The sequence below is a fragment of the Arabidopsis thaliana genome, chromosome 4 (assembly GCF_000001735.4).
Source record: "Arabidopsis thaliana chromosome 4, partial sequence".
Classification (NCBI taxonomy): Eukaryota; Viridiplantae; Streptophyta; class Magnoliopsida; order Brassicales; family Brassicaceae; genus Arabidopsis; species Arabidopsis thaliana.
Window position 1 is genome coordinate 826,955 of NC_003075.7, and position 21,857 is coordinate 848,811.

The 21,857-nt window shown below is 36.0% G+C and overlaps 7 protein-coding genes and 2 long non-coding RNA genes across 13 annotated transcripts; 4 read left to right on the forward strand and 5 right to left on the reverse strand.

Moving 5' to 3' along the window:
- The first annotated feature begins 261 nt into the window (after window positions 1-261).
- Window positions 262-1,870, forward strand: AT4G01915 (uncharacterized protein). 4 transcript variants are annotated; one of them, NM_202767.2, is made up of 4 exons: window positions 262-565; window positions 644-1,034; window positions 1,119-1,174; window positions 1,258-1,870. In NM_202767.2, the coding sequence occupies exons 1-2, from the start codon at window positions 420-422 to the stop codon at window positions 717-719; spliced, it is 222 nt and encodes a 73-aa protein (NP_974496.1). In that variant the 5' UTR covers window positions 262-419; the 3' UTR covers window positions 720-1,034; window positions 1,119-1,174; window positions 1,258-1,870. The 4 variants fall into 4 exon arrangements, with proteins under 4 accessions (NP_974496.1, NP_001328870.1, NP_974497.1 ...); NM_001340346.1 differs by having other exon boundaries at window positions 644-763; window positions 847-1,034; window positions 1,119-1,870; NM_202769.1 differs by having other exon boundaries at window positions 283-565; window positions 644-676; window positions 1,258-1,653.
- Window position 1,871: 1 nt separating this feature from the next.
- On the reverse strand, window positions 1,872-4,334 carry AT4G01920 (Cysteine/Histidine-rich C1 domain family protein). Its single transcript, NM_116423.4, has one exon. The coding sequence runs from the start codon at window positions 4,123-4,125 to the stop codon at window positions 2,149-2,151; it is 1,977 nt and encodes a 658-aa protein (NP_192101.1). The 5' UTR covers window positions 4,126-4,334; the 3' UTR covers window positions 1,872-2,148.
- A 1,774-nt stretch (window positions 4,335-6,108) lies between these two features.
- On the reverse strand, window positions 6,109-7,386 carry AT4G01925 (Cysteine/Histidine-rich C1 domain family protein). Its single transcript, NM_148192.3, has 2 exons — window positions 6,612-7,386; window positions 6,109-6,324 (listed from the first exon to the last, which is right to left on the reverse strand). Exons 1-2 carry the CDS (start codon window positions 7,346-7,348, stop codon window positions 6,219-6,221), a joined length of 843 nt encoding a protein of 280 aa, NP_680558.2. The 5' UTR covers window positions 7,349-7,386; the 3' UTR covers window positions 6,109-6,218.
- A 3,325-nt stretch (window positions 7,387-10,711) lies between these two features.
- On the forward strand, window positions 10,712-11,206 carry AT4G04015. The gene has a single exon (NR_141769.1). It is a non-coding gene; the product is annotated as an other RNA (long non-coding RNA).
- Window positions 11,207-11,722: 516 nt separating this feature from the next.
- On the reverse strand, window positions 11,723-13,871 carry AT4G01930 (Cysteine/Histidine-rich C1 domain family protein). The gene has a single exon (NM_116424.2). The coding sequence runs from the start codon at window positions 13,804-13,806 to the stop codon at window positions 11,848-11,850; it is 1,959 nt and encodes a 652-aa protein (NP_192102.1). The 5' UTR covers window positions 13,807-13,871; the 3' UTR covers window positions 11,723-11,847.
- A 231-nt stretch (window positions 13,872-14,102) lies between these two features.
- On the forward strand, window positions 14,103-15,410 carry AT4G01935 (insulin-induced protein). Its single transcript, NM_148193.2, has 5 exons — window positions 14,103-14,426; window positions 14,510-14,628; window positions 14,737-14,925; window positions 15,010-15,061; window positions 15,143-15,410. Exons 1-5 carry the CDS (start codon window positions 14,148-14,150, stop codon window positions 15,272-15,274), a joined length of 771 nt encoding a protein of 256 aa, NP_680559.2. The 5' UTR covers window positions 14,103-14,147; the 3' UTR covers window positions 15,275-15,410.
- NFU1 (NFU domain protein 1) lies at window positions 15,035-16,577 on the reverse strand. The gene is made up of 3 exons (NM_116425.3): window positions 16,065-16,577; window positions 15,585-15,721; window positions 15,035-15,499 (listed from the first exon to the last, which is right to left on the reverse strand). The coding sequence occupies exons 1-3, from the start codon at window positions 16,432-16,434 to the stop codon at window positions 15,311-15,313; spliced, it is 696 nt and encodes a 231-aa protein (NP_567219.1). The 5' UTR covers window positions 16,435-16,577; the 3' UTR covers window positions 15,035-15,310.
- AT4G04035 lies at window positions 15,703-16,081 on the forward strand. Its single transcript, NR_141770.1, has one exon. It is a non-coding gene; the product is annotated as an other RNA (long non-coding RNA).
- An 810-nt stretch (window positions 16,578-17,387) lies between the features above and the next one.
- GPAT3 (glycerol-3-phosphate acyltransferase 3) lies at window positions 17,388-19,860 on the reverse strand. 2 transcript variants are annotated; one of them, NM_116426.3, is made up of 2 exons: window positions 19,076-19,838; window positions 17,388-18,524 (listed from the first exon to the last, which is right to left on the reverse strand). In NM_116426.3, the coding sequence occupies exons 1-2, from the start codon at window positions 19,754-19,756 to the stop codon at window positions 17,643-17,645; spliced, it is 1,563 nt and encodes a 520-aa protein (NP_192104.1). In that variant the 5' UTR covers window positions 19,757-19,838; the 3' UTR covers window positions 17,388-17,642. The 2 variants fall into 2 exon arrangements, with proteins under 2 accessions (NP_192104.1, NP_001329010.1); NM_001340347.1 differs by having other exon boundaries at window positions 17,392-18,524; window positions 19,076-19,860.
- Window positions 19,861-21,857: the final 1,997 nt, after the last annotated feature.

Genomic DNA, 21,857 nt, shown 5'->3' on the forward strand with positions numbered 1-21,857 from the left:
AATCGGCATGATCCATTTATGAGCTTCATCTCCCCCATTATTTTTTCAACTTCACTTTTGATGTACGTTAAATTTTGGAATTAATATTGATAGAAAATCTCAATAAGAAAACTCCCACTCGTTTTCTTATACCAAGGCATTCATGTACCTTCTGAGATATCGGTTTAGTTTTGGTTATGTTTCGGTTTGAGAAATTTCATTTCGGTTAGAGTCAGTTCAATTCGGTTTGTTTATTTAAACAGGTCCTTCATTTTTTTTTGTATGGATGATATTGGTTGGAAGATGTTAGTCTTAGCGATATCTCCTCCTTCAACGACTCTCATAAGACCATTAAAACAAAATGGGCAAAACCGGTCACCGGTTTGAAAAATCGTCTGCTTGAGCCAGAGGAGGCAGAGCAAAACTGGCACCGGAAAATCATGGATCGTCCCAGTAAACCTCTCGCTTTTTGGTTCAGGCTTCTTCGTGGGTCCTCTTCTCGATGGTCTCCACTGACTCACGTGTTGATCTCGTTGTTTACCAAAACGGAGCTTTTCAAATCGGTCCTCTTCATACAAACATCTGGGTAAGATTAAAATCCACAACTTTAAGAATCCTTCATAAAAACATTCTGTTTTTGATCTTGTAAGGTGTGTTTTTTCAGGTCCCGTTCTTGCTTGGCTTATTTTACTGTACAGTATGTTTACTACAACTCCTCTTGGATGATAGAACCTCTATAAAGCCTCCACGTTGCAACCTGTGACAAAACCATAATTTCGCTCTTGTGAGTATGTATTGTTGTGTAGAAGTATAACTATTTTGGGGACAGTGGAAGTGAAACTCTATATGGTTTGGTGAATGAAACAGAGCACTGGTGTTGTTCTTAGAGCTAAGTTCTGAAATCTACAAAGCTGGAGTTTCAGACAACATAGAAGCTTACATTCTATTTGCCTTAGCAGAATTTATTTGGTTCTCTTTGGATAAACTTGGATTGGCTTCACCATTGCCACTCTCCTTGGTGTCGCCTGTCCTTTAGCCGAAATCTTCATAATGCAGTAAGTAAACTGCGCGCTTCAACAACCATCTCTTTGTTTTTTATCAGAAGTCAGTCTAAAGATTGTCATAACCTGGCTTAACAGATTCTTCCATCTGTGGTACTATATATCCAGAAGCAAACATAGAGATCTTTGGCCAGGTAATAAGTGTTTATACAGACATATTCAAACAAAAACATACACATGAATACTCTGTTTCTTTTTGTTTTGTTTTCTGGTGAAGGGATTGGTTACGTGGACGACAACGTGCTACTTCGTCTACACACAGAACTTGCTACAATGGCGTCTTCAAAGCATTGTAGTTTCTGAATACCAGATGATCTGAAAGAAACAGTCATGTGTATGCTTTGAAGACGCCATTGCCCAAGACTTCTTGCAACAAGGGTTTACTTTATTACTAATGATCTGAAACAGAATGCACATTGACATTATGCTTAGGGAATCTTCTTGAATGTCTATCATGGTTATAGTTTGCTCTTCAAAAAATGTCAATCTTAGTACTGGTGGGAATGATGATGACACAACATTCTTGAGTTAAGAAGTTCTCTTTGATCAGTTGGGTGAATTTCTATGGCATCCCATCTGAAACATTAGCGTTCAATGGTACCTCCATAACCAGTAGCATGGCAGAATGTTCTATACAACGGCGTAAGTAAGATCCTTCATTCCAAAGACAAGGCATAACACGTTTGAAACAGCTGATCATATCAAATTAAAATTCCAAGATTCTTAGATAACTAATACATGCCATAAGTACCATTAAATCAACTTCTTAGAATGGAAATGAATTTGTAAAAGAAATGGTACAAGAAATCTAAAAGAAAAGCCTACTCGCTAAACATCCGAGGGTCCAAGTATCTTCAAGATGATAGGAAAAATGCAACGCAACTCACACCAGATGCAAAATGGACGAGATAAACTATTATTGAGCACCACCTCATATGATATATGTTACAACACACACATTGTATATGGAGTTTGGTGCCAGAAAATTCTTAGATATTTAATACATTAAGGAAATCAACTTATAAAGGAAATGAACTCGTAAGAAAGAAAAAAAATAACATTACAAGAAAAACCTCGACTCGCTAAACATCTTGCTTCATTTTGGGCTTTAACGGTCTGTATATCTACACTCTGCACATTCAAGAGAGCAGGAGTATTCATTCGTGGCTCCAAGTGTCTTCAAGATGATAGGAAAAATACAATGCATCTTACACCAGCTGCAAAATGGACGAGATATACTATTATTGAGCACCACCTCATATGAAGTGCCCTCAATTTTTATTGTGCTTCTTCGCATGAGACTTGAAAGGTCTCCAAGCACACACTTTGTATGCAAACTAGCCTGATGATCTTTACACGTATAGAACCATGTATGTGGATTTGTTTCTTTTTCACAAATGTCACACCAATATTTACCACTTGCCTTTTCGCCATAGCATAGTGAGAGAGGATGATCATGAACTCTATGCTTTACCATTTGTGGTAAAGTGGCGCATCCAAAGCATAATAAAAATCCACAATTATCTTCAATGCAACTAAGCACAAAGTCCTGCTCCATGTTGCAACCAGTGCACCATTGTACTTCGTCTGATGGAAAGTAATATAAGGGATGATTAGGATGACTTGGATGGATATGTGGCTCAGAAATTGAAATGCACCGAACATCGAATGCCTTATTCCCATGCTGGTACTTGAAACCATTGGACAATCTATCACAAGCATAACACCTAAAGCCTTCATCCTTGTTTGTAACCAACGTAAGACGTTCATTGTGTAGCACATGCCATTTCATTCTAAGAAATCCAGCGCAGTTTTGGTGGAGAATGAAGTTACAATCCATACAGCCGTAGAAAGACTGGAGACAGATGGGATGGGTGCATGCCTTGCACCGCTTGTTGTCATCACATAGAACACCATTAACGTTGAGTCTTAGGTAATGCTCTTTGTGACTAAAATGTTGTATTGTGTTTTCATCTATCACCACATATGGCTCTATATCTTCTGTTTCTTCGGGTAATCCTTCAAGTTCTTTCCCATTCCACACATCTTTTCTAGTAGCACATTTTGAATGAACAACATAGCCATGACACCTCTGACAAGAAAAACCTCCATAAGACCAGTCCACCTTTTTGCGACAAACTCCACATACAGAATTCACAACACCAAGAACAGAAGTTCGAGAAACACGGTGATCATGCCGGTTAATGTTGATGAGGCGTGGAAGGCCAAGACAGTCTTGATGGATCATGAAACCACATTGAAAACATACGTAAGGGCTACGATCTCCCTTCAGCCCGCAAGCATTGCATGTAAAAGAATCGAGTTTTGGGAGAAGGGTGAGTTGGTGATCATGAGCTTTCAAATTCAGAAGAGATTGTTGTGGTGGGCGCAAAACACAAACCTTGTCCAAGGTAAAGTTACACGGAGAACAATGGAAAAAAAATGTTTCATCAATCTTTCTTGCGCAAAGACGACATTTCCCATCAGAATAATCCGGTAACTGACCCTTTGCGTAGAGTTTAAGAGGGTGTAAAGAGTGGTAAGAATGGTTTACCTCTAAACGGAGTTCTAGTTCGGGCGGATACCATACGCAATCCACATGAAAGGATAAATCACATTCATGACAATTGTAAGGAAACTCATTACCAATAATCTTGCAACATTTAGCACATATACATTGCTTGATCCACTTCTTGAGAAGGGTAAGCCTGTGGTGATGCGTCTTGGAAATGTCAATAACCTCTGGTGGTGGATACTTTGAGCAGTATAAATCCATGTCGAAGTCACATAGATCACAACGATAGAATATTGGGCACATCCTTCCACACAAATTGCAGAAATTAGTAGGTCTTTCAGGTCTTAGCAGCTGAAGAGTGTGCTTGGGGTGAGATGGATGCTTGATATATTCGGAGGGCTCGTCAGCACAATTTTTTCGGACGAAAAAATCGCAGGTTTTGCAGTAGTATCCATCACTGATAGCTTCAAAGCGTCCACAGCAACCACAGCAAGGACCTCTTTTCAGATTTTTCCAAGGCATCATAAGATGCTCGTGGATCAACGGCATTAACACTCCCTTAGAATCCATGGTCGTTTACTAAGAGATTTTGAAGAAGAAGAAGTTGGATATGAAATCTCAAAGCTAAGTTTCTTTCACGTTTCTCTCTCTCTCTCAAAAGTCTTCTCTCTTTAATTTCAACGATGCTCTTATGAAAAAGAAGATTGGATCTGAAATCTCAAAGCTAAGCTCCTTTCTCTCTCAAAAGTCTTCTCTGCGTTAATCTCAAATCCTCAACGATGCCCTTACAAAATTATTTTTTTATTAGACTTTTGGTTTTATTGGTCTTTCATTAACAATAAAAAATAATTAGGCCCAAAACCCGCACCGTGCCGGTTTTTTCATGCATTTTGTTAGTTATAATAATTAATAATTTACATCAACTGAATTAATTTTATAAACAATCGTTTTGGTGTTTTTTTCTATGATTATCATTTTGATGTATCTTCTAACTCTCAAGTAAATGATTCATTCTATTTATTATGTTTATTTATTTATTTTTAGTTACAATGTTTAATATTTATTTACAATTACTTAACTTAGATATACAAAAAAATAAATTATTATCTTTAAAGTATTTTAAGGGTTTTGTGCAAAAACCACTATACCTCATCCATTTTTGCAACTTCAACCTCTACCTCCATCAAATACAGATTAATCATTAACAATATAAAATAATATGCATTATAACCCTCTTTTGCCTTTTTTTTTGTTACCAACAATTTTGTAAAATATCGATAATAATATGTTAAATTAAAACTTTCGCGAAGAAGAATTTAACTTTACCTTCAAAATTTTAAAAATCTAATGTATATAACCGTAAAAACGTTTACAATATATATATATATATAAAGATCATATTTTGTATTATTTTAGACTTCATAAAAATAATCTGCATTTATTGGAGGTAGAAAATAAAGTTGCAAAATGGATGAGTTAGCACAAAACCTTATTTAAAAGTAAACGGAAAAATAGTTTTACAATATCAATCATTAGTATTATTTTATTAAAATGAACCACTAGTTTAAAATAGTCAATTTTTAATTCTTTAGTCGTATCAATTAGCACTATTTATATAAAAAATGAAAATGAAAGAAATCTAAAAACATTGGATTCGGATCCATTTTTAAACTCTGAACTATTTTTTTATGAGCTGGATATCTCAATTATTTTTTAATTCACTAGATCTTGGAATTAATATTCATATTAACGTTTGAAACAGCTAGATCGTCAAAGTCAAAATTGCAACATTCATAGATAAATAATACATGAAGGAAATCAACTTATTATAATGGAAATGAACATGTAAAAGAAATGGTACAAGAAATCTAAAAGAAAAGCCCACTCTCTGGACATCTTGATTCATATGCATTACATAGCGCAATAACCAGTAGTTGGCATTATGTTCAATACAACGGCGTAAGTAAAGATCCTTCATTCCAAAGACAAGGCATAATTGTTTGAAACAGCTGATCATATCAAATTAAAATTGCAAGTTTCTTAGATCTAATTTCTTTTTTTTTTCTTTTCAAAAGAAAGACACAAATCTTGGCTTGCCTTAAAACGTGTGTACATGTTGATAAAACATTTTCATTTCGGTCTCTAGATTCTGCGAATAATAATGAATGGAGTCTGTGTTTGGTTTCATGTTGAATCAATCAAGATGTGTTTTTAACTGTAAATGAATTATGCAGAAAACATCTGTCCTGGTTCTCAGACATCGGAACTCTGTTCCTAATAAAAACTGAAGTCCCTGTTTTTATGTTAGTAATCTGAAACAACAATTGTTTGAAGACGCCATTGCCAAGATTTCTTGCAACAATGGTTTACTTTCTTACTATTTCTAATGATCCTGAAACAGACTATACAATACGTTGAGAAAGAAGCGAAAAGCTGACAATCATGATAATGCAAGACTGATAGTATTGTGTTGTTCATTTTCAAGGTGAAATTTTGTAGAAAACGAATGTCAGAAAGCATTTGAAACAGCAAGATCGTATCAAACTAAAATTGCAAGATTCTTAGATAAATAATACATTAAGGAAATCAACTTATAATGGAAATGAACTTGTGAAAGAAATGGTTACAGGAAATCTTTAAGGAAACCCCACTCGCTAGACATCTTAATTCACACTCATTGCATTAGCGCAATAAGGAGAGCAACAGTATTTTTGTGAGGCTCCAAGTCTCTTCAAGATGATAGGAAAAATGCAACGCAACTCACAACAGCTGCAAAATGGACGAGATACACTATTATTGAGCACAACCTTATATGATCTGCTCCAACGCCTTAATGTGCTTTTTGGCATGAGCCCTAAAAATTTTCCGAGCACACACATTGTATGTAAACTAGCTCGGTGGTCTTTACACGTGTAGTAACTAAAGTAAGACGCTCATTGTGTAGCACATGCCATTTCATTCTAAGAAATCCAGCGCAATTTTTGTGGAGAATAAAGTCACAATCCATACAACCATAGAAGGACTGGAGACAGATGGGATGGGTGCATGGCCTACACCGCTTGTTGTCGTCACAAAGAAGACCATTATCGTGGAGCCTTAGGTAATGCTCTTTGTGGCTGAAATGCTGTATTGTATTGTCATCTATTACCACATATGGCTCTATATCTTCTATTTCTTCAGGTACTCCTTCGAGTTCTTCTCCGTTCCATACATCTTCTCTGGTAGCACATTTCGAATGAGCGACATAATCGGGGCACCTCTGACAAGAAAAACCTCCACAAGTCCAGTCCACCTTCTGACGACATACTCCACATACAGAGTTCACGACACCAAGAACAGAAGTGCGAACAACACGGTGATCATGCCGATTGATGTTTATGAGGCGTGGAGGGCCAAGACAATCTTGATGGATCATGAAACCACATTGAAAACATATGTAAGGGCTTCGATCTCCCTTCAGCCCGCAAGCATTACATGTAAAAGAATCGAGTCTTGGGAGAAGAGTGAGTTGGTGATCATGAGCTTTCAAGTTCAGAAGAGACGGTTGTGGTGGGCGTAAAACACAACACAAACCCAAGGTGAAGTTACAAGAAGAACAATGATAAAACAACCTATCATCAATCTTACTTCCACAAAGACGACATTTTCCATCAGAATAATCCGGAAATCTAGCAGTTAAGAGCTTAAGAGGGTGTAAGGCATGGTAAGGATGGTTTACCTCCAAAGGGTGTTTTAACTCCGTTGGGTGCCATACACAATCCACATGGAAATGTAATTCACATTCCTCCCACATTTATCGTCACAATCGAACTCGATCCGCTCCTTAACGATGGTGAGCTTGTGGGGATGCGTCTCGGACATGTCAATAACCTCTGGCGGTGGGTACATGGCACAATATAAATCCACGTCAAATCCACATGTCTCACAATGATAGCCTAGACCTTTGATTTCCCTTTTACATAAATCACAGTCACGACCTGGTTTAGTTAGAAGCCGAAGAGAGTGAATGGGGTGCAATGGGTGTACGATAGAGTCACAAGCATGGTCGACACATTTCAGGCGTCCAGAGCAATCACCTTTCTTCAGATCATGGATCAACGGTAGTGACACTCCCTCAGAAGCCATGGTCGTATACTACAAGATATTTGGAAGAAGAAGAAGAAGAAGAAGAAGGTTAGATCTGAAATCGCAAAGCTATGGTTCTTTCGTGTTTCTTTCTCTCTCAAAAGTCAAAAGTCTTCTCTTGTTAATCTCAACAATGCTTAATAACATTAATCATTATATTAGACTTTTGAATTGCTTGGTATACTCTTCATTATCAATAAATATAATTTTTATGGGTATGATACTTACTGTCATACTGACAATATAACTTAATCATTAATAACTTGTAAGAATATAGTCAATTTTTAATTCTTTAGGTGTACATCATTTATGAGCTTGATCTCCCCCATTAGTTTTTCAATTTCACTTTTGATGTTCTTTAAATTTTGGAATTAATATTGATAGAAAACCTCCATAAGATATACTTCCTTTGTTTTCTTTTACTATAAGAAGTTTTAAAAGTTTTTGTTCGTTTTAAATTATTTGATTTTTTTCAATTTCAATTTATATTTGTTTAATAATTATAACTATTCAAATTATGTCCTTCTTGTTTTCATTGGTTGAATTATTATTTTTTATCTATTAAATCATAGTTTCTTAATTTTGCTTTTAACTAAAAAATCTCATTAATATTTGGTTCAATGGTTAACTAAGAGTTCATTAATACATTTATACTAGGGTTTGATTCCCAAAAAATGTAGATCAATGGTGCAAAGTTTATCGGAGGTATAGAATGCCGCACGCAGAGTCGTTCGTAGTGGTTTTGAGTTGCGGGAGTGACTATCATATTAGATTAAATATTTCTAGTGATGATGTAATAAGACGACAAAACAAAACAAAATAGATACAGCTTTGATTGATCTAAGCAGTATTTGTTTCATTTAATAAAACCCCTTTAACATAGACGATCTAAAGATATAGCGGATTTGGGTGTAGGAAGGACAAAAACATATAATTTTAGTTTTTATTTGTTCGTTCTTCACCCCGCTCTACCCCGCAAAGAACAATAGATTTTCTAGCTAGCCCAAGCATTAGCACGTTTGTGTTTGTGTACACCATTGTTCTTGAAGCTCTTGACTTTGTGTGACCGAGACTAAGTTTGTTTACTCCATCTAAAAACCATAACTATTACCTCTTCGCATCTTTGTTTTTGTGATGTTTACTAAAGTCTAGATCATGGAACAGTAAACAAATAAAAGTCTAATTGGTTACCGTGTGAGTCATGTGCTTGTTCGATTTATGAATCAAGTAGTCATTGAAGTAGTGCTTACCATGTTGTTATTGTACATCTATGTTAACATATAGTTATAGTTAATTATTTTATGATTCCAATAATGTCAAGACATAAACATCTAGGACGTGTTATTGGTTTATGACTTTGAAAGAGATTTAGGGGGTGTTATTGGTTTAGTGACTTGAAATGTTACGAAGAATCTTGTGTTATTCAATTAAGATTTTATAATACTTTTAACAAATCAAAATCTAATAACACTAAACTTTAACCGAGTCTTATAAAATCTTAATTGAATAACACAAGATTTTTTATAACATTTCAAGTCAGTAAAAATTCATATAAATCACAAACTAATAACACCTCCCTAAATTCTCGAATATCATTTGTTAACTTCTAATAGTGACAAACTGACAATATAACTAATCACTAACCACTTGTACTAAAATATTTTAATTTTTAGCTGTACCATTAATGAGCTTCATTTCTCCATTAATTTTTTTAATTTCAGTTTTCATATTCGTTAAACTTTGGAATTAATATTGATTGCTATCAAAATCTACGTAAGATTACTCTCTTTGTTTCTTTTTTTTATTTAACATCTAAAAACCTTTAATATGAATCAGATATACAAGACTACAAATACAACTAATGGTTTATGTAACAAAGAAAACAATAAAGCAAGTTATACGCTGTTTTCTTAGTCAAGTACTTCAACGTATTCATCATTTCCGTCAAATTTTTATGTGACTTTTTTGCTTGGAAATAATCTTCTTTTTATCTATGAAATATCAGTAACAAATACGAAAATCATATGCAGCAATCCATCTGTTACATCGCAAAACACTCAAATTGATCGAAACTCTCATGTAGACAAAGATATAATTGATCACATGTCGAAAGAGATATCATTGATCTTGGTTGTACTCAAAGCCCATTTAAATTTTGCAGTATTTGTTTTCAATGGTTGAATTAATTTTTGTTAGGTATTAAATCATAGTTTCTTAATCTTTATGCTCTTAACTAAAAGATCTTATTACCAAAATGAATAAAGAGAATATTAGGTTTGATAAATTTAAGCAGTATTTGTCTTATTTTTTATAAAACTTATCTTACATAGATCTAAAGATATGGCGGATTTGGGTGGAGGAAGGACAAAAACATAGAATTTTAGTTTTTATTTGTTCGTTTTGCACCCAAAATCCGCTCTACCCCGCAAAGAACAATAGATTCTCTAGCAGCCCAAGCATTAGCACGTTTGTGTTTGTGTACACCATTGTTCTTGAAGCTTTTGTGCTTTGTGTGAACGAGACTAAGTTTGTTTACTCCATCTAAAAACCATAACTATTACCTCTTCGGATCTTTGTTTTTGTGATGTTTACTAAAGTCTAAATCATGGAACAGTAAACAAATAAAAGTCTAATTTGTTATCGTGTGAGTCATGACTCATGTGCTTGTTCGATTTATGAAACAAGTAGTCATTGAAGTAGTGCTTATCATGTTGTTATTGTACATCTATGTTAACATATAGTTAATTATTTTATGATTCCAATAATGTCAAGACATAAACATCTAGATTCTCGAATATCATTTGTTACTACATACAGGCCAAAATTTGTCTGCCACGAAAATATATGTAGATTATCTCGGTATTTCCCCTGTTTTCCTCAGTTTCTTCTACTAACATCTTAACATTACAACTGGATTAAAAAAAAAAAAAAACTCGTGTCATAATGAATTAGTCATATACAACAAGGCTGCTATTGGATAGTGTGGTTTACACATTAGATTTTGTTTAGCGAAAACCGGTTTGTACCGGATAGATTATAATCTCATTGTCCAGAAACAGTAATCACCTCAGATCTTCTCACAGTTTGCTTTCTGAATCTCCATGTGATTCACTGCATTCACCAGTCACCACCCTTTTATCAATAACTTCATATTCCTTTCTGAGCTTATTTTAGGCGAATAAGCAAATTTTCTTCACTCTGTGGCTGGTCAAAACCCAATGTTTTTTCACCTGAAACCAGTTTTGTAAGGACTGCCCCAAAGCTATTAACATTTCTCTCAAGGTTCTTGTGTGTAAGTATTCTTGATCCAAGTAAACGAAAGTGCTTAGTACTTACTAGTGTTGTTAGTAGTTCTTTGTCTCCTCTTTATTGCTCCAACTGAGTTATTTATACTCATCCAGAGTCAGATTATTCCACTAGCAATATCATTTCTCATTTCTCTTATCTCTTTTCACAAAAAGGCTCTCAATTAGATAAGGCCAAAGATCTCATCAATCACGAGCATCTCTGATACGATTGATGTATCAAGAAGAATGTGAATGAGAGAAAGCAAAAGAAGACACGTGCAAGTGAGGAGGCACGTGAGAAGAAACTTGCTTGAAGAAGAAGATATTTTTAGGATCTAAAAATATCTTGAACAAACTCAGTTCGAGTATAAATAATGGCTCTGAATGTTTAGAGAGGTTTATGTTGTTTGTTGTTGAATGGTATGAGAGACTTAAGAGCAGAGCTAGTGATGTGCTAGTCTCTCTCGTATGGTGTATTGAGAGCTGAGCTAGTGATGTGCTAGTCTCTCTCGTGTTTGGTGTGTTAGTGAGTACTGGTTTGGTTAAGGAATAAAGGTATCGATATTGAAAACTTAACAATCTCGAAACACTTGTAAATTGAAGAAACCTCTCAAAGTCTACAAAAATGCTACTGAGAGTGAAATCAATATCAGAAGAAACAACAACCATTTTCCACTGATTAAAAGATAAGTTTTTAATATACCTTTTGAACAGACAAGACTGATCTATCGTGCTCTTCATTTTCAAGGTGAGATTTTGTAGAAAACGAAAGGCATAACACGTTAGAAACAGATCGATCATATCCAATTAAAATTGCAAGATTCTTAGATAAATGGTACAAGAAATCTAAAAGAAACCTGCACTCGCTAGACATCTAGATTCAGATGCAAAACAAAGCGCAAAAGTAAGAGCAAACGTAGTTATCGGAGGATCCAAGTCTCTTCAAGATGATAGGAAAAATGCAACGCAACTCACAATAGCTGCAAAATGGACGAGATGCACTATTATTGAGCACCACCTCATATGATTTTTCCCAAGGGTTTATTGTGCTTCTTGGCATGAGCAATGAAAGGGCTCCGACCACACACTCTATATGCAAACTAGCCTGGTAGTCTTTACACGTGTAGAACCATATCTCTGGATTGGTTTCTTTTTCACAAATATCACACCAATATTTACCACTAGCCTTTTCGCCATAGCATAGTGAGAGAGGATGGTCGTCAACTCTATGCTTTACCACTTGTGGAAAAGTTGCGCATTTGAAGCATATGGCAAATCTGCAATCATCTTCAATGCATCCTAGCACATCATAGAAACCATTTTTGCAGCCATTGCAAATCTTAATCCCTCCATCTGGTAAAGTGTGATATAAGGGATGATCGGGATGACTCGGATGAAGAAATGGCTCAGCAATTGAACCGCACCGAACATCGAATGTGATGTTTCCTTGATGGTATCTGAAACCATTGGACCATCTATCACAAGCATAACACCTAAAGGGTTCAGCTTCGTTTATAACAAGAGTAAGACGTTCATTGTGTAGCACATGCCATTTCATTCTACGAAATCCAGCGCAGTTTTGGTGGAGAATGAAGTCACAATCCATACAGCCGTAAAAGGACTGGAGACAGATGGGATGGGTGCATGCACTGCACCACTTGTTGTCGTCACAAAGAACACCATTAACATGGAGTCGTAGGTAATGCTCTTTGTGGCTGAAATGTTGTATTGTGTTTTCATCTATTACCACATATGGTTGTATATCTTCTGTTTCTTCGGGTACTCCTTCAAGCTCTTTCCCATTCCACACATCTTTTCTAGTAGCACATTTAGAATGAACGACATAGCCATGACACCTCTGACAAGAAAAGCCTCCACAAGTCCAATCCACCTTCTGGTGACAAACTCCACATACAGACTTGACAACACCAAGAACAGATGTTCGAGAAACACGGTGATCATGCCGATTAATGTTTATAACGCGTGGAAGGTCAAGACAGTCTTGATGAATCATAAAACCACATTGAAAACATACATAAGGGCTTCGATCTCCCTTCAGCCCACAAGCATTACATGTGAAAGAATCGAGCCTTGGGAGAAGGGTGAGTTGGTGGTCATGAGCTTTCAAATTCAGAAGAGATTGTTGTGGTGGATTTAAAACACATCGCATATCCAAGGTGAAGTTACACGAAGAACAGTGATAAAACAATCTATCACCAATATATCTTCCGCAAAGACGACATTTTCTGTCAGAATAGTCCGGTAATTTACCTCTTACGAGCTTAAGAGGGTGTAAGGAGTGGTAAAAATGGTTTACCTCTAACGGGAGATTTGACTCTGATGGGCGCCATGCGCAATCAACATGGAATGCTAAATCACATTCTTGACATTTGTAAGAAAACTCATAAGAAAGTTTCCCACATTTATCCCCACAGTCGATATAATTCGGCTTCTTGTAAAGGTTGAGCTTGTGGTGATGCGTCTCGGAAATGTCAATAACTTGTGGTGGTGGATACTTGGCACAATACATATGCACGTTGAAGTTACAGATCTCACAATTATAGAATAGACTCTTGATAGAGATGCCACATAAGTTACAGTTACGTGTATGACCTGGTTTACGTAGAAGCTGAAGAGCGTGACTTGGGTGAGATGGATGCTCGATATATTCGGAGGACCTATCGCCACAGCTCTTGTGGACGAAAAAATCGCAGGTTTTGCAATAGTAGCCATCACTGATAGCTTCAAAACGTCTACAACAATCACCTTTCCTCATATCATTCCAAGGCAACATATGATGCTTGTGGATCAACGGCAGTGACACTCCCTCAGAATCCATGGTCAAAAATTGGATCTGAAATCTCAAAACTCAAAAATCTTCTCTCGGTAATCTCAACGATCGATGCTCTTATAAAATTAATCGGAATAAATATAAATGGAAGAAGAGGTCTCTCGTCACTAATGAGAGGAAAAGGCCATTGGGCTAGAGGTTAACCAAGCCCAAACCGAAACATAATCTAAACAAACCTAAGTTCAGTTATCTATAATATCGGTTTAGTTTAGATTATGTTTCGGTTTGAGCAATTTCATTTCGGTTAGAGTCAGTTTAATTCGGTTTGTTTTTCAAAACCATTTCTTCAAACAATTCCTTCAATTTTTTTGTATGGATAAAATTGGAAAATGTTTGTCTTAGCGATATCTTCTCCTTCAACGACTCTCATCAAACCATTAAAACGAAATGGGCCAAACCGGTCACCGGTTCGAAAAATCCTTTGCCTGAGCCAGAGGAAGCAGAGCAAAACCAGTACCGGCAAATCTTGGATCGTCCCAGTAAGTCTCTCTCTTTTTGGTTCAGGCTTCGTCTTGGGTCCTCTTCTCGATGGTATCCACTCACGTGTCGATCTCGTGGTTTACCAAAACGGAGCTTTTCAAATCGGTCCCCTTCATACAAACATCTGGGTAAGATCACAAACCCACAACTTTGAAAAACCTTTCACAAAAACAGAATCTTTTTTTTTATCTTGCAATGTGTTGTTTTTCAGGTACCGTTCTTGCTTGGCTTATTTTACTGTACAGTAGGTTTACTACAACTCCTATTGGATGAGACAACCTCTGCAAGTCCTCCACGTGGTAGCCTGGACAAAACCGTAATTTCACTCTTGTGAGTATGTACTATGTAGTAATCTAGCTTGTTGTGTACTTGTGTATGACAATTTTGAGGACAGTGGAAGTGAAACAAAACTCTATATGGTTTTGGTGAATGAAACAGAGCATTGATGTTCTTCTTAGAGCTAAGTGCTGAAATGTACAAAGCTGGAGTTTCAGACAACATAGAAGCTTACATTCTATTTGCCTTAGCAGAATTTATTTGGTTCTCTTTGGATAGAACTTGGATTTGCTTCACCATTGCCACTCTCCTTGGTGTCGCCTGTCCTTTAGCCGAAATCCCCATCATGCAGTAAGTAAACCGTGCCCTTCAACAACCATCTCTTTGTTTTTTAACAGAATTTAATCTAAAGATTGTCATAACCTGGTTTAACAGATTCTTCCATCTGTGGTACTATCCAGAAGCAAACATAGAAATCTTTGGCCAGGTAATAAGTGTTTATACAGACATCATCAAACAAAAACATACACATGACTCTGTTTCTTTCTTGTTTTGTTTGCTGGTGAAGGGACTGGTTACGTGGACAACAACTTGCTACTTTGTCTACACACCGTTCTTGATCAACCTGGCAAGATGGCTAAGGACAGTTATGGAGAGGACGACTATTGAAGTGGACATTAGCTCAAACAAAGAGCAATAATGTTTTTACATAATATAGTGGCTTTCTTCATGCTTTCTAGCTTGTAAAGGTTACATTAGATATGTCCTTAAACTTTTCTTTAATCGCTGCCTGTATTCCCATTCCAATCGACTCCGGTCCAACATATTTTACAACGCAGTCCTCGCCTTCAACCGATAAAACTTCAACACTTCCGCCATAGTTCTTGATAGCTGGCCTCAGTATATCTAGATGAGCATTCACTGCCTGCAAGTTTGCAACCCAAAACCAGTCAAAGGCAAACACAGAAGAAGATATCAACGCGAATTTCTTAAAAAGAAGCCTCACTCACCTCCACGGTTATCTGTTTTACTTCTTCATCAAAAACTTGTCGAATATCTTTCAATGCATCTCCAAACTTTTCCTTGAGTACCCTCTCTATTCCCATTGTCATAGTTGTTGAAGAACTTGGACAGCTGGTACATGCTCCTAAACATACAACACAATTCAACATAAGCTCGATTACATAACATGAGAGCACTATTGCTGCTGCAGATGATCTCTCTGCACTCTAAAAAGGAAAAAGGCTAGAGATTTGGACCAAAACTATAGTCTACAAGATATTATACCAAGAACAGTAATCAGCCAAACTAAAGTTGTCATGTCTCAAGCTCGAATCTAGAGCTCTATAGAGAATAGAAAACCTAAGACTGGTCAGTTATAGATTCCAACAACTCAAACCCCAAAAAGTTTCTATCTTGTCGAACGAAATCAGCAGAACCTAACTCCAATATTCTGAATTTTTGTATATGAAATCAAAACGAAGACTAACCTTGGAGCTTAAGAGAGACTACCCCATCTTCAACGGAGACAACGTCGACGTTTCCACCATCAGAGATCAAGAACGGTCTAACATCCTCAAGCACCAAATCAACGTTTTGAGGCGTCAAATCAAAAGTCTGAGCTGAATATAAACCTGAAGATACACCAGATGCTAAAGGTGATATCTTTTCTCCTTGACTCGAACCACTTATCGCAGATCGGTGAAAAATCGCCGTTCTAGAGATATGTCTGCGTTTATTCGCAAACAAGACGAAACTCGGGTTTTGATCAGAGATTACAGGAAACCCATTCCTCGTCGAAGATGATTTAACCAGAATTCTGAAGCTTCCACTTATGGAAGTCGCGAGAGAAGCCATCATCGTTCGATAATTTGATCCGTTAACCAAAACAATCAGAAGCACGATAAAGAAGAATCAATAAATTGCGGAATAGTCCTTAAAATTAATGAGTTTTTTAATTAAAGGATCAGATCAGAAAATGTAAACAGTGGACCCAACAAATGGGCCGATCGATATAAATGGCTTTTACTATGACGACCCAATCCATTTAAACGAACGGAGACACGTGTCGGTTACCAATTTTTTCGTTCTCCTTTAAGTGAGTGAGTTTGACTTTTCTTTTATGTTGGATCAATCAATTAAATCCATATTTGTTTTATAAGACTTTGCTTCTTCCAAACACAACAGTTGCGACAGTGATGGCCACACCACCCACCACAGACATATTTGATTCTGTCCAATTCCATACGGGACTAACACAAATGATTTCTGCTGTACAACTTTAATTTTCTTTTAAGACGAAATATAATAACATATCATTCATTATTACACATACAAAAAGTGTAATAATTGACTTAAAAGTCTATATCATTTTGTACTTTTGTAACTGATCATTAGAAATTTTATAACTCAAGTGTCGATTGACTAACTTTTTTATCGAGTACGGTATATTAAGAATTGATTTTTGTTCACTTCACATGCAAGCTCACATGGTTTCTACTAGAGCCTAGGCCCTAGCGAACGTAAACGAATAACTTTACGTTTTGATATATAGAATATATGTATTTTGACCAACGAATATGCCATAGTTATATAAGAGTAAATAAACTTTTAGTTGACAAAGAAAAACTAAACTATAGGTCACATTTATAACCAACCAGCTATTAGCCTATTATATATACAAGGCCATTCATGTTTGTATTCATGATTTACAATAAGTTTGGTTACATTATTTGGGCTAGACCGTTAAAAACATTTATGATGCATGTGCCGACGAAAACAATATATAGAAATTTAATAGAAACTTTCAAGTTGTCCGAATTAATATAGATGATTCGTTACATTATTTGTGGACCATTGTTTTATATATGCACTAGAATTGCATGAAAGGCAAAATTGTCTGACAAAGATTTTGGATATGATATAGAACATATGTGTACATTACCAAGAAAAAAAGATTGTAGTTACATTTACGTAGACATTATTAATAAACAAATGAAATAATCGATTGGTTACTTACATACCCAAAGAACCGAACTCATCACTCACTCATCATCCTAAAACAAATTTTAATTTTTCTTAACTACTCCATTATTACCGGCCAAGATCAAATACTTGTCTTTTCTAGTGAGACTTGTGCACTCGAAATCCAACGCCTTCCCAATATCACTCTGAACATTGTTGGCCACCTCAAACTTCAACTTTCCATCAGGATCTTGGCACGTGGCACCGGAGACAGGGTCGAGAAATTGGATGGTGTAGGTAGGATAAGGATCCAAGAGGAAGAAAAGCGGGTCAAGTGCCTTAAGACCACTCGCCGTTGTACCGTAGAAGAAGGTCACGTGTACCGTCACAGCCACGGGAACGATGACATCACTAACCTCGGTGAACAAAGGGCTAAACCTAAGCAGGTAAGGTTCTCTACAAGTGGTTCCTTCAGGACAAACAACGAGATCTCCTTCGGTTAACAATTTCTCCATGGCTTGACCGTCGCTCACCCGATCACGGGTCAGTCTCACCGTCTTGATCGGAGCCAAAATCTCAGATACCCTACTCAAACTATACGTTACAGTTTTGATGTTTTTCTTTCTCAAAGCGAATGCAACATAGAGAGGGTCCAATAAAGTCCTATGGTTACAAACAAAGAGACAACCTTTGCGTTGACTTGGTTTTTGTTTTTGAGATGAAACGTAGTCGTTAGTGACGGTTAGTCTGCAACCGGAAAAGGCGAGGATCGGGATTGATAAAGAGTAAGGGATGCAAAGAGAGACGAAGAGTCTGGCTGCTGCGGCTGCGGCTGCGAAAGGACCCCACATGAACAAGACCAAAGTGTTCATTAGGGTTGGTTTGATCGCGAGACGGCCATCATGGAAAATCAATGGTTTAGGGTACTGGCTTCGTGGTAGGGTTTGCCAGCTTCGCTTGTCTGATTTCTTCACGAAATAAATTTCCTATTAGAGAGAAAAGGACAAGAAAATCAGTTGAGTATAACATGAAAACAATGAATGAAAATACCTAACAAAAATCAATTACAGGTATTGAGATTCAACTCGACGAGATATATTCATTGTCATGACTAATAACTATGCACACAGGATCTGTCGTCGTTTCTTATTCGTATTTAATGATATAGGCCTTGATTTGTTCTTTCCTTTTGTTTTCCCTTTTTATATATGTTGTTAATATTTTTGACGTTATGTTGTTAATATTTCATATTCGCAATCAAGCAAGTTGTCCGTGTTTCATCACCGTCACTACTATCACAATTTAATATGCTATGTTGCTTTTTACTAATTATCGGTCATCATATATATAAAAACTGTAACAAGTCATAATATAGATATCAACATATATGGAGTAGTTTCTTTTTTTGGCTGCTTCAATATTTAGTAGTTAAAACATTCTCGTTTAGTATTTCCAAAAAATCTCTTACCAAATATAATTAAAAACTGTATAATCTGTAAACGTAAACGCAAACAAAATAATGATAAAAGAGACTGACCTGGCAAAACTGAGAGAATAGATATCGGTGAAGAGATGTATTGAAGGAAGTGATGCCAATAACACGACCGGTGTTTAGTCTCTCTTTACGAACTAACTCATCAAAGACAAGATCATGTTTGGTTTTATCCTCCATGATACCTAGATAATAACCTCCAACGACTTTCATTTCTCTCCCGACCACAACGTCAATCTCCAAGTAATCTCTCAAGAACCCTTCGATCATAACTTGAGGAAGATCATCACTCACTCCGATTTTCTTCCCTCCTCTCTTCAACACTTCGAACATCTCGAGTCCGACATCTTCTAGAAAGTATTTAGGCAAAACCGCTCTCCCCGCTCGAAAACCTTCTTTTTTGATCCCGAAGAAGCTCACCATTACCATCACTTTGACACCCATCTCATGGCTCATCAAGCTTATCAATGGATAGAGAATGAAGAGGAGAAATGACCTTATTACGCCTCCCGCCTCAAATGCTACTAACATGAAGTAAGGGAAGAGAGAGTCGGATTTGAGAAGAGCTCCTTCTACGTTGAAGATCAATGTGTGGCGTGATAGGTCGGATTGGAGGAGAGAAGAAGGGCCATTTTGGTATTTTGGTTTAGAGTTCCGATATCGCCGGAGGATAAACCGGTAGAATAGAAAGACAAGAGCTTGGAATATTGAAATCTTGGCGGACATGTTTGGATTTTGCAGAAAGCTTTTCTTTTTACTTTTCTTTTCCTTCCTTCGTGTATTTTCTTTGTTTGGTTTCAGACAATGCATGTTGGAGAGCAATTGATGGGGTATTTATATAACAAAACCAAGACGAAATTACCCATGAGCGTGTTGCAAATTTACAAGAAATTGCCATTGATCGTTAACGTACAGCTTGCATGATTATGCATTAAATGAGATTACCAAGTGAACATGTAATAGTATATTTGAAAAGTATACGCGTGTATGACTCGTAGACCAAAAATTTTAGTCGAAAGAGAGTATGAGTCAAAGCTTTTGTTTAATATTTAAGTAGAATTATTTGTGGTGTTAAATAAAATAACACGAGTCAAAGTTAGTGTATAATCGGAGATTAACACACATAACTAATCAAGTACGTGATTACAAGTCTTGTTCCACTTGTTAATCATAATTTTTTAACAAAGCGAAACTGAAACCGTCATTACATATATGTACTTTAACAGTCATAACCAAACAATAAAATATATGTGATGGAGATCCGTTTAATATTGCGTATTATTCTCCTGTAAAGGTTATTCTTACTTTTATTTCGAATTGATTACTATTATATGTACAAGTTGGGATGTTTCATTAAATGGTTGAAAGTCAAGAACTTGTATTTGTTGTTTGATATGACAAGAACTTTTTTTTTGTTAAAGGGTTTTTGATATGACAAGAACTTACGTTTAGGAAACTAAAACTAATGATAGAGAAATCATACGACTAGTACACATATATTGAATCATTAATTGATGTGTTATAGGACCAAGTCGAGTTTTTGTTTTGTATTATCTTCTCTCGGTTGTCTACGAGAACGAAATTAAAAGGGTCCACGTACCTACAAATTAGATTATCTCGAGTCTTGATACCAAAACAAGAAAGAAAGAAAAACTGTCCTACAAATATTAAATTTATGGAAAATAATCATTTTGTTGGCCCAAAATAATTGTTAAATTAAATGAATGTAGTTCATAATTGTTAAGAATTTAAGATCCAATTAATATTGGACAGCTTATAACTAATCACTCTATGCACCTCCTAAACTAATTCCAAATTAAATTAAAACCAACATGACCATACATGTTTGCAATCTTTGGTATGGATGGTCTTTTGAGCAAAATCTCTTTTTGGTAAGGACATACTACAAAAATAAAAATTAAAAATGGTGACTGAATGTTGAAAATGGAAAGATTATCTTAATAAAAACAGTTAAACGCATTGAATGCTAATGAGTCGCCGACCACGTTTACAAACTGTGTGGTGTGGTGTGGCGTGGACGTGGGATGGGGGGATCTCTTTCTAGCTTAAGTTTATTTCTATTCATTTTTGAACTTTGGTCAAATGGTAAAATATTCATATCATTCTTTTGTACTTCGAAATATAAAGTTAACTGTCGGTGTTACTAAATTAATACACATCTCCAAGAATTTGCATTGTGTACGTCATTGTACTTTGTTAAGAAAGATTTCAATAGAACGAATCCCAAACCGAGACGACTTAGAGAGAAAAAAAAAAACAGATTGCTTAAATATCCTAAAATAAGGTGAATCGAATTGAATGTTTGATTATTTTTCGTTAGCTTAAGCTCAAATATATACACAAACTATTTATCGAGATTTATTTGGTCATATTTGGATCACACATCAGAGCTTATGTTCACACAAAGAATCGAATACAATCTTATCTTCTAATAAGATCAAACTTAAGTATGTTCACGCTAAGAATTTTGTAAAATCCAAACTTAGATATATAGTAGGACAGAAAAACTAAGTGTCCGATCCCTGTCGTACATAAATCTAAATACAGTCTGTAACTGATCATGTGATGTATAAATGTTTGATTGTCAAAACTCAAAACCCAAACACAAAATGATACTTTTTTGGGGCAAACCCTTAGGAAATGATACATAAGAAGAAAGAAACTCTTAGACCATCCTCGTTCAACATTCAACAACTTTTCATGATGTCTTTCACATAAAATAATATTAAAGGTAAAGCTCAAATGTCTCTAGGAAGATATAGAGTTTGAATGGTAATACGGTACAACTTTAACAGTTATCAATCAC

Coding starts and splice junctions, on each gene's coding strand:
- AT4G01915 (NM_202769.1), top strand. CDS start 420: ATGGATCGTCCCAGTAAACCTCTCGCTTTTTGGTTCAGGCTTCTTCGT. Junction 566..643: donor CTCTTCATACAAACATCTGG/GTAAGATTAAAA, acceptor GTGTTTTTTCAG/GTCCCGTTCTTGCTTGGCTT. Junction 677..1,118: donor TTGGCTTATTTTACTGTACA/GTATGTTTACTA, acceptor CTGGCTTAACAG/ATTCTTCCATCTGTGGTACT.
- AT4G01920 (NM_116423.4), bottom strand. CDS start 4,125: ATGGATTCTAAGGGAGTGTTAATGCCGTTGATCCACGAGCATCTTATG.
- AT4G01925 (NM_148192.3), bottom strand. CDS start 7,348: ATGTGGGAGGAATGTGAATTACATTTCCATGTGGATTGTGTATGGCAC. Junction 6,325..6,611: donor CTTTGTGACGACAACAAGCG/GTGTAGGCCATG, acceptor TCCATTTTGCAG/CTGTTGTGAGTTGCGTTGCA.
- AT4G01930 (NM_116424.2), bottom strand. CDS start 13,806: ATGGATTCTGAGGGAGTGTCACTGCCGTTGATCCACAAGCATCATATG.
- AT4G01935 (NM_148193.2), top strand. CDS start 14,148: ATGTTTGTCTTAGCGATATCTTCTCCTTCAACGACTCTCATCAAACCA. Junction 14,427..14,509: donor CCCTTCATACAAACATCTGG/GTAAGATCACAA, acceptor GTTGTTTTTCAG/GTACCGTTCTTGCTTGGCTT. Junction 15,062..15,142: donor ACATAGAAATCTTTGGCCAG/GTAATAAGTGTT, acceptor TTGCTGGTGAAG/GGACTGGTTACGTGGACAAC.
- NFU1 (NM_116425.3), bottom strand. CDS start 16,434: ATGATGGCTTCTCTCGCGACTTCCATAAGTGGAAGCTTCAGAATTCTG. Junction 15,722..16,064: donor AGTCTCTCTTAAGCTCCAAG/GTTAGTCTTCGT, acceptor TTGTATGTTTAG/GAGCATGTACCAGCTGTCCA. Junction 15,500..15,584: donor TAAAACAGATAACCGTGGAG/GTGAGTGAGGCT, acceptor GCAAACTTGCAG/GCAGTGAATGCTCATCTAGA.
- GPAT3 (NM_001340347.1), bottom strand. CDS start 19,840: ATGCATTGTCTGAAACCAAACAAAGAAAATACACGAAGGAAGGAAAAG. Junction 18,525..19,075: donor TATTCTCTCAGTTTTGCCAG/GTCAGTCTCTTT, acceptor TCTCTCTAATAG/GAAATTTATTTCGTGAAGAA.